General features: G+C 50.2%; 1 protein-coding gene across 1 annotated transcript in view; it reads left to right on the top strand.

Annotated features, from left to right (window-relative positions):
- WDR88 (WD repeat domain 88) overlaps nucleotides 1–10,788 on the top strand; it is a 47,235-nt gene that overhangs the window by 4,255 nt on the left and 32,192 nt on the right. Inside the window, 2 exon segments of the mRNA XM_017855052.1 lie at nucleotides 1,517–1,627; nucleotides 9,029–9,117. Coding sequence (XP_017710541.1) covers nucleotides 1,517–1,627; nucleotides 9,029–9,117 — 200 coding nt within the window.

Below are 10,788 nucleotides of genomic sequence, written 5' to 3'. Positions count from 1 at the left end.
CCACCACACTTGGCTAATTTTTTTTTTTTTTTTGAGATGGAGTTTTGCTCTTGTTGCCCAGGCTGGAGTGCAGTGGCACGACCTTGGCTCACCGCAACCTCCACCTCCTGGGTTCAAGCGATTCTCCTGCTTCAGCCTCCCGAGTAGCTGGGATTACAGGCATGCGCCACCATGCCCGGCTAATTTTGTATTTCTAGTAGAGACAGGGTTTCTCCATGTTGATGAGGCTGGTCTCAAACTCCCGACCTCAGGTGATCCACCTACCTCTGCCTCCCAAAGTGCTGGGATTACAGGCATGAGCCACCGCGCCCGGCCACACTGTGGTTTTCATTTGCACTTTCCTGATGTGGTGAGTGATGTTGAGAATCTTTTCATGTGCTATCAACTATTTGCATATATATATATTTTTTGTTTTGTTTTGTTTTCTTTTGAGACAGGTCTCACTCTATCGCCCAGGCTGGAGTGCAGTGACATGATCATAGCTCATTGTAACCTCTGCCTCCCGGGTTCAAGCAATTCTCATGCCTCAGCCTCCTGAGTAGTTGGGATTACAGGAGCACACCATGACAGCGGGCTACTTTTTTTTTTTTTTTTTTTTTTAGTAGAGATAGAGTTTCGCCATGCTGGCCAGGCTGGTCTTGAACTCCTGGCCTCAAGTGATCCATCTGCCTCAGCCTCCCAAAGTGCTGAGATTATAGTTGTGAGCCACTGCACCCAGCCCTTGCATATCTTCTTTGGAGATATATCTGTTCAAATCCTTTGCCCATTTAAAATTTTAATTTTAATTATTTAAAGGTAGGGTCTTGCTCTGTCACCCAGGCTGGAGTGCAGTGCTGCAATCATAGCTCACTGTAACCTTAACCTTCTGGGCTCAAGTAGTCTCCTGCCTCAGCCTCCTGAGTGGCTGGGACTACAAGTGTGCGCCACCATGCCTGGCTCATTTTCTTTTTTTCTTTTTTTTTTTTTTTCCAGTTTTGTACAGACAGTCTCACTGTGTTGCCCAGACTAGTCTTGAACTCCCAGGCTCAAGCAGTCCTCCTGCCCCAGCCTCCCAGAGTGCTGGGATTATAGGGATGAGCCACTATGCCCAGGCAGAATTTTTTTTTTTTTCAGATGGAGTCTCACTCTGTCACCCAGGCTGGAGTGCAGTGGTGCAATCTTGGCTTACTGCAACCTCCGCCTCCTGTGTTCAAGCGATTCTCCTGCCTCAGTATCCCAAGTAGCTGGGATTACAGGCACCCACCACCACGCCCGGCTAATTTTGTATTTTAGTAGAGATGGGGTTTCACCATGTTGGCCAGGCTGGTCTCGAACTCCTGACCTCAGGTGATCTGCCCGCCTTGGCCTCCCAAAGTGCTGGGATTACAGACGTGAGCCATCCCCCTTTGGCTAGAATTTTTTAAATTCATTTTTTTCCAGGTGGTTTATTGCAAGTGTTTAGAAATAAAGTTAACTGTTGTACATTGATCTTGTGTCCTGCAACATGTTTAACTCATCTGGTCTCTCCTTTTTTCAGATCCCATTTAAAATTCTGAGTGGGCATGAGCACGCTGTGAGCACCTGTCACTTCTGCGTGGATGACACAAAGCTCCTCAGTGGCTCCCATGACTGCACTGTGAAGCTGTGGGTAGGTGGCCCACTGGTAGGTGCTCCTGGAGCAAAAACCTTTCTTAAGCTTAGGCACCTCCTGTGTCGAGTTCCCCAGCACTAAACTCGCAGGCATTTGTGGGTCCTGGTTTGCAGGTCTTCTGAGCAAAGTGCCAGAAGGAGGGGAAGGTGAGAGCCCAGCCTGGATGAAATTAGGGTGGCTGCTGCCAGCTTGTGAACCTGGAAACAGTGGGAATGGGATGGAGACCTCTGGACTGACAGCGCCACACTTTTGTTTTTTTGAGACAGGGTTTTGATCTTTTTGCCCAGGCTGGAGTACATTGGTGGGATCTCGACTCACTGCAACCTCCGCCTACTGGGTTCAAGCCATTCTCCTGCCTCAGCCTCCCAAGTAGCTAGGATTACAGGCATGTGCCACCACACCCAGCTAATTTTTTTTTTTAGTAGAGATGGGGTTTCACCATGTTGGTCAGGCTGGTCTTGAACTCCTGACCTCAGGTGATCTACCCACCTCAGCCTCCCAAAGTGCTGGGATTACAGGCGTGAGCCACAGCGCCTTTTTTTTTTTTTTTTTTTTTTGAGACTGAGTTTCGTTCTTGTCGCCCAGGCTGGAGTGTCATGGCGTGATCTCAGTTCACTGCAACCTCCGCCTCCCGGGTTCAAGTGATTGTCCTGCCTCAGCCTCCTGAGTAGCTAGGACTACAGGTGTGTGCCACTACTCCTGGCTAATTTTATATTTTTGGTAGAGACAGAGTTTAACCATGTTAGCCAGGCTGGTCTTGAAATCCTGACTTTAGATGATCCACCTACCTTGGCCTCCCAAAGTGCAGGGATGACAGGTGTGAGCCACCATGCCTGGCCCCCACAACTTTTTTTCTTTTTCTTTTTCTTTTTTTTTTTTTTTTGAGACAGAGTCTTGCTCTGTCACCCAGGCTGGAGTATAGTGGTGCGGTCTTGGTTCACTACAATTTTCACCTCCGGGTTCAAGTGATTCTCCTGCCTCAGCCTCCCTAGTAGCTGGGAATACAGAGGCATGCCACCATGCCCAGCTAATTTTTTTTTTTTTTTTTTTTTTTTTTAGTAGAGACAGGATTTCACTATATTGGCCAAGATGGTCTCAAACTCCTGGCCTTAAGTGATCCGCCTGCTTCGGCCTCCCAAATTGTTGGGATTACAGGCGTGAGTCACGGCGCCCGGCCACCCCACACACCTGTCAGAGAACGGAAGTCCTGGCTGTGTTTGGGGCCTAGGATGTCATCTCTCTGAGTCTCCTTCTCATCTGGAAAGCTGAGTTCCATCCACAGAGACTGGATGGCCAGGTCTGTGTGGTCACAGAGGACAGAAAGGTGTCCAGGCCTGGGACCTGTTCATGAGGGGTGGTTGGAAGAGGTAGGCCTGGGTTCAGATCAGCACCCCAAGGTGCAGCGGCAGGGGCACCGGGGATGGGGCTGTGATGTTCACATGAGGTTGGCAGAGTTGGCTCCTGGAGCCCTTCTGGGGACTGCAGGGCATGGGCAGCAGGCCCGGGCAGTGCCAGTCGCTCAGGAGGGCTGGGGAGGAACAGGGCTGGGGGAAGGCAGTGGCCATGGGGCCAGGCCACAGAAGGCTGTGTGGCTGGCTGGGGCTCACGGGAGAGGACGGTCAGTTCTGAGTTTTGCAGCATCTGGCTTCAGGGACTGGAGTGGAGGGAGTTGAGGCTGGTTCCTGGGTTCTGGTTTGGGTAACGGGGAAGAGGATAGCCCCTCACCCTACAGACCACCTCAAGGGAGTGTTTTCCGTGGTATTTCCTGCTAGGGGGACAGACACTCACACGGAGATCCGAAATAAAGACATCAGTTGAGTGGTTCTTAGGGCGGTACAGGCAAAAGGATTTAAGGGTTTGGAATAGAGGATTTTTTTGAGACATTATCAGTCAATCCCCACTGTTGTCTTTTTATTTTTTTAATGAATTTAAGACCATTGGCCTATATCGTCATACTTGTTCTTTTGTGAAATGGAAATGGGAGAAAATATGCCTACACACACACACACACACACACACAGCCACAAGGTACAATCTGTGCCAAGGCCATGCCAACTGGGCAGGAGGGTTTGTGGTGGACCCCACGTTTAGGACTTACCAGATGTGTGACCCTGGGGGGTTGCACGACCTCCTGGGCCTCCTTGGGTCTGCCCGTGCTGCACAGGACCAGTTGTGTGAAGGGGCTGCCCCGGGGCTCAACTCACCTCCACTCATGCCCTCTGTAGCTGTCCTTATGGACACCTGGCCCACAGAGCCCAGAGCCCCAAGATCTTGTTAGAAAAACTACTGATTTCTCTGGGAGCCTCACCCCCACACCCCACAGGATGACACTAGAGGAATTTTTTGTTTGTTTTATTTTAGAGACAGAGTCTTTCTCTGTCACCCAGGCTGGAGTGCAGTGGTGCAATTATGGTTCACTGCAGCCTCAACCTCCTGGACTCAAGCAATCCTCCCATCTCCATACCCCGAGTAGCTGGGACTGCAAGAGTGCACCACCACACCTAGCTAATTTTTTATATTTTATATTGTAGAGATGAGGGTCTTGCTACATTGCCCAGGCTAGTCTCAAACTCTTGCCCTCAAGCCATCCTCCTGCCTCAGCCTCCCAAAGTGCTGGAATTTCAGGCATGGGCCACCAAGGTCACAGTTTCATAGATGTATGCGGACTTGTCTGGACAAGAAAAAAAAGACATATGCTAGCTGGGCGCGGTGGCTCACGTCTGTAATCCCAGCAGTTTGGGAGGCCGAGGTGAGTGAATCACCTGAGGTCAGGAGTTCAAGATCAGCCTGACTAATATGGTGAAACCCCGTCTCTACTAAAAATAGCCAGGTGTGGTGGCAGGTGCCTGTAGTCCCAGCTACTCTGGAGGCTGAGACAGGAGAATTGCTTGAACCTGGGAGGCAGAGGTTGCAGTGACCCAAGATTGCACCACTGCACTCCAGCCTGGGAGACAGAGAGAGACCCCACCCCCCCCCCCAAAAAAAAGAAAAAAAAAAGACAAACATGCCAACATAGTCACAGCTGTTAACTCTGAGGTCATGGAAGGACGAATGTTTTTCTTTCTTGTGTTTTCATGTGTTTCCTGTAATAAAATCATATTACCTTTGTAATAATGAGAAAAACTACCAAACTTGCATTTTTTTTTTCTTTTTTTGAGACAGGGTATTGCTCTATCACCCAGGCTGGAGTGCAGTGGCAAGAAGATGGCTCACTGCACCTTTTACCTCCTTTGCTAAAGGCATCCTCCCATCTCAGCCTCCCAAGTCGCTGGGACCACAGGCACACACCACCACGCCTGGCTAATTTTTTTGTTTTTGGTAGAGACAGGGTCTCACTACATTGCCCAGCCTGGTCTCAAACTCCTTGGTTCAAGTGACCCTCCTGCCTCAGCCTCCAAAAGTGCTGGGATTACAGGTGTGGGAGCACCTTTTTTTTTTTTTTTTTTGACGTAGGATCTCACTCTGTTGCCCAGGCTGAAGTGCAATGGTGCAATTATGGCTCACTGCAGCCTCGACCTCCTGGGCTCAAGTGATCCTCCCACCTCAGCCTCCTGAGTATCTGGGACCGCAGGCACGGGCTGCCATGCCTGGCTAATATTATCATTCTTTATATAGAGGAGATCTCCCTCTGTTGCCTGGGCTGGTCTTGAGCTCCTGGCCTCAAGCCATCCTTTCTCCTTGGCCTCCTAAAACACTGGGATACAGCATGAGCTACCACAACCCAGCCCCAAACTTATTTTTAAATGACCAGAAAAAAGGTGGCAATATATTAGAGGGAGATGGGACATAGGATTAAGAATATTTTCCTCAGCTTCTCTGTACATTTATGGACTTTCCAAGTTATTCACAGTAATCTCCAATTAGGGAAAAGGGTTTTTTTTGTTTTGTTTTGTTTGAGATAGCGTTTTGCTCTTGTGGCCTAGGCTGGAGTGCAATGGCATGGTCTCGGCTCACTGCAACCTCCGCCTCCTGAGTTCAAGCGATTCTCCTGCCTCAGCCTCCCAAGTAGCTGGGATTACAGGTGCCCAGCACCATGCCCGGTGAATTTTTGTATTTTTAGTGGAGATGGGGTTTCACCATGTTGGCCAAGCTTGTCTCAAACTCCTGACCTCAGGTGATCTGCCCGCCTTGGCCTCCCAAAGTGCTGGGATTACAGGCATGAGCCACCGCACCTAGAGGAAAAGGGGCTTTTAAAAGATTTAAAAGGTGTTTGGATTTGAGGTGTTGCTGGGGGCAGGGACTGGAAACGGGGTCAGTGGATGAGGCAGAGAGGGGAGGCCAGTGGAGATTTTGGCCAAGATACTGTGACAAGGAGGAGGTGACTGTGTAGGGTTATGGGTTCACCCCCTACGGAGGGACATGGAGCACATGGTGGGAGCCACAACTGAGGGTCTCAAGGAGCCAGCAGGAGGGGATGAAGATGGGAGGAGAGAGCCAGGGGAGGAGACAGGTCCCTGGAGTGGCAGCCAATGGGACCAGCAAAGGTAGGGGCTCAGAGGAGAGGTGGCGATTTATGGGACAAGGAGTGAAGGCGCTAGGAGGGCAGAAGGAGGGAGCACAGGGATGGGGGCTGCCTGGAGAAGGTGGTGGAGGGAGGAGGACTGGGAGTGGTCTGTGGTGTGGGTGGGGAACACTTGGATGTGCTTCCTGGGATGTGGAGAAGGACGGCTTATGGGAAGGAGGGCATACGAGGTGGCAGAGGTGGCAGTGCCTGCATTGTGGATGCAGCATGAAACAGGCAGGGAATGAGAACAAGGAGGCTGCTGTGGGGACCGAGGGTTTCTCCAAGATTAGGGTCTCTAATCTTGGGACAACAACCAAGGTGAAAACAGGCATCTTCCCCTTCACGGAGAAAAGAGCCCTTTGGCCAAGACAGACAGCAGCCCCAGGGGGCCCTTTTGCCAATTCAAAAGGGGAAAGAAGGGCCGGGCGTAGTGGCTTATGCCTGTAATCCCAGCACTTTGGGAGGCCCAGGCGGGTGGATCACAAGGTCAGTAGTTGGAGACCAGCATGGCCAACATGGTGAAACCCCTTCTCTACTAAAAATACAAAAAAAAAAAAAAAAAAAAGAAAAGAAAAGGCAGGGTGGTAGTGGGAGGGGAATAATGTGGGGAATAGGAAGATACAAGGTGGGCCGTACAGGTGGTAAGTTACCATCCCATCCCCTGGGCAATGACAAGGGGAGAGGCTCCCTTGCCCCTGGGCCTCTCAGTCAGCCCAGAGGATTGAGAAAGGGTTTAAGGCTCCCAGAAAGCTGAGTGCAATGGCCCACATCTGTAATCCCAGTGCTTTGGGAGGCTGAGGCGAGAGGGTTGCTTGAGGCCAAGAGTTTGAGACCAGCCTGGGCAATGGAGCAAGACCCTCATCTCTACAAAATAAAAAATAAAAAATTAGCCAGGCATGGTGGTGCACTTCTGTAGTCCCAGCTACTCGGGAAGTTGAGATGGGAGGATTGCTTGAGCCCAGGAGGTGGTGCCTGCAGTGAGCCATAATTGCAACTCTGCATTGAAGCCTGGGTAACAGAGTGAGATCCAGTGTCAAAAACAAAACAAAACAACAAAACAAAACAAAAAAAATGCTGATCACAGTGACTCAAGCCTGTAATCGCAGCACTTTTGGAGGTTGAGGCAAGAGGATCGCTTGAGCCAAGGAGTTTGAGACCAGCCTGGGCAATATAGTGAGACCTTGTTTCTACCAAAAACAAAAAATTAGCCAGGCGCGGTGGCGTGTGCCTGTGGTCCTAGCGACTTGGGAGGCTGAGATGGGAGGATGGCCTTGGCCCAGGAGGCCAAGGGGTGCAGTTAGCCGTGTTCTTGCCACTGCACTGCAGCCTGGGTGATAGAGCAAGACCCTGTCTCAAAAAAAAAAAAAAAAAAAAGTTTGGTAGTTTTTCTCATATTATTACAAAGGTAATATGATTTTATTACAGGAAACACATGAAAACACAAGAAAGAAAAAACTCATCTTTCCATTGACCCCAGAGTTAACGGCTGTGAAAATGTTGGCATAGGTATTTTTTTCCTGTCCACACACGTCCGCATACATTTATAAAATTGGGACTGTACCGAAATACTGAGTATGTACTCACCATAAACTTAGATGCCAAATATGTCACATCTCCTTCATTTTCCAACTATTTATTAGACCCCCTTTCCCTCATTCATTTGAAGTCTAACCAGTATTTGCCCTTTAAATTGTCTGGGTCCACAGGGGTGGGGTCCTGCTTCCAAATGCCCAGTGTGGAGGGAGTGGGCCGATCTGTGCACAGTTGCTGTTCCTGCTCTTGGCCACGTGGTGTCATTGTCGAGTCTAAAGCTGCACAGCCCCAAGGACCCTGATCCATTGTGGCGCTGCCCTGAGCTGGCCCCGGCCCGCCCAGAGTGCGTGCATGGGCCTCGATTCCACACCCCAAGACGATCATTTTCTTTTCTTTTCTTTTCTTTTTTTTTTTTTTTGAGACGGAGTCTCGCTCTGTGGGTGGCCCAGGCTAGAGTGCAGTGGCTGGATCTCAGCTCACTGCAAGCTCTGCCTCCCGGGTTTGCGCCATTCTCCTGTCTCAGCCTCCCAAGTAGCTGGGACTACAGGCGCCCGCCACCTCGCCCGGCTAGTTTTTTGTATTTTTAGTAGAGACGGGGTTTCACCGTGTTAGCCAGGATGGTCTTGATCTCCTGACCTCGTGATCCGCCCGTCTCGGCCTCCCAAAGTGCTGGGATTACAGGCTTGAGCCACCGCGCCCGGCCATTTTCTTTTCTTTTCTTTTCTTTTTTTTTTTTTTTGAGACGGAGTCTCGCTCTGTCTCCCAGGCCAGAATGAAGTGGCACGATCTTAGCTCACTGAAACCTCCGTCTTCTGGGTTCAAGCGATTTTCCTGCCTCAGCCTCACCAGTAACTGGGACTACAGGCGCGTGCCACCACACCCAGCTAATTTTGTATTTTGGTAGAGACGGGGTTTCACCATGTTGGCCAGGCTGGTCTCGAACTCCTGATCTCAAGTGATCCACTCACCTCGGCCTCCCAAAGTGCTGGGATTACAGGCGTGAGCCACCGCGCCTGGCCCGGAAGACATTGCTAGATTCTGCAAAGCCTTTTTGGCCGGTAGGAAAGGAAAACACCATCCGTTTGCAGCTCTGCCCCCAGCATGGCCAGTTTCTACCTGGTGTCTGTGGAATTGCGGGGTAATTTCTCATGGATGCCAACAATGGCAAGGGTGTCCTTCCCGCTCAGGGGACATGTTGCAAAGTCCTTTCCTCTTTCGGAGCTGAGTGAGAGTCCCAGGACCATGGAGTTCTCAGATTTTGCCACCAGAGATAAGCTAAGGGCTAATGTTGACCTCGATTTATGACTTCAGCAAACACGGCAGTGACCACTCTCTTCTCCTCTCTCTCCCATTGATTTGAGGATGCGGTGGATGGTTCTGTGGTTCGCGATTTTGAGCACAGGCCCAAGGCTCCTGTTGTAGAGTGCAGCATCACAGCCGACAGCAGCAGGTGACCTTTGCCTCGTCTTACACTGGGAAGAGGGAGGGCGAGCAGGCAGGCCATAGATAGGCGTGCCTGTGACATTTTTGTTTAAAGTAATAGACATGGTGTCTTACCATGTGGCCTAAGCTGGTCTCAAACCTGTGGCCTCAAGCGATTCTCCTCCTGCATTGGCCTCCCAAAGTGTTGGCATTACAGGTATGAGCCACCACACCTGGCCTTTTTTAATTTTAACTTTTTATTTAGACAGGATTCTGCTATGTTGCCCAGGCTGGAGTGCAGTGATGCAAACATGGTTCACTGCAGGAATGGACTCCTGGGCTCAGTGATCCTCTTGCCTCAGCCTCCTGAGTAGCTGGGATTACAAGTGTGCACCACCACACCTGGCTAATTTTTGTATTTTTGTAGAGATGGGTTTTGCCATGTTGGCCAGGCTGGTCTCAAACTCCTAGGCTCAAACAATCCTGCCTTGGCGTCTCAAAGTGCTGGGATTACAGGCGTGAGCCACTGTGCTTGGCCTGTTTTGGTTTTGAGATAGGGTCTTGCTTTGTCACCCAGGCTGTAGTGTGGTGGTGCAATCACAGCTCACTGCAGCCTCCAACTCCGGGGTTCAAACAATCCTCCTGTCTTGGCCTCCCAAATACAGTGATTATAGGCATAAGCCACCACCCTTACTAGGAATTTGTTTTAAAATGGATTTACTTTAACCCTGAACAGCAGCTATAAAATAGTTAGCAGAAAACTGGTATGAAAATGTAAGTTTCATGGGAATTTATCTTTTTTTTTTTTTTTTTTTGAGATGGAGTCCTGCTCTGTTACCCAGGCTGGAGTACAGTGGTGCGATCTTGGCTCACTGCAACCTCCAACTCGCGGGTTTGAGTGATTCTCCTGCCTCAGCTTCCTGAGTACCTGGGACTACAGGTGCACACCACCACACCTGGTTAATTTTTGTATTTTTAGTAGAGAGGGGTTTTACCATATTGGCCAGGCTGTTCTCGAACTCTTGACCTCAGGTGATCCACCCACCTCGGCCTCCCAAAGTGCTGGGATTACAGGCGTGAGTCACCGTGCCCACGTGGGAATTTATCTTATATAGAAGACAAACTTTGCAACAGAAACGTGCCATGTAAGAAGACAAGGATACATTTATGTTTTTCTGTACAAGAAAACATTTCAGAACAAAATAAGTCGTCTCTTAAACTATATTCCTGTGAAAAGACAGACATGTGAGCAGAGAGGAAAGTGATTGATCCTTGTGGGTCCAGAGACCCCTTTAGAGGAGGAAAACAGCTGGGAGGCCGAGGCGGGCGGATCACCTGATGTCGGGAGTTCAAGGCTAGCCTGATCAACATGGAGAAACCCCGTCTCTACTAAAAATACAAAATTAGCCGGGCATGGTGGCACATGCCTGTAATCCCAGCTGCTCAGGAGGCTGAGGCAGGAGAATCGCTTGAACCTGGGAGGTGGAGTTTGTGGTGAGCCGAGGTCATGCCGTTGCACAAGCGACAAGCGAAACTCCGTCTTAAAAAAAAAAAAAAAGTGGCGGGCGCCTGTAGTCCCAGTTACTCGGGAGGCTGAAGCAGGAGAATGGCGTAAACCCGGGAGGCGGAGCTTGCAGTGAGCTGAGATCCAGCCATTGCACTCCAGCCCGGGCGACAGAGCGAGACTCCATCTCAAAAA

The sequence above is a fragment of the Rhinopithecus bieti genome, unplaced genomic scaffold, assembly GCF_001698545.2.
Source record: "Rhinopithecus bieti isolate Rb0 unplaced genomic scaffold, ASM169854v2 scaffold_39998, whole genome shotgun sequence".
Classification (NCBI taxonomy): domain Eukaryota; kingdom Metazoa; phylum Chordata; class Mammalia; order Primates; family Cercopithecidae; genus Rhinopithecus; species Rhinopithecus bieti.
The sequence above is the reverse complement of the archived record's forward strand: the minus strand, read 5'-3'. Positions and strand labels throughout refer to the sequence as shown.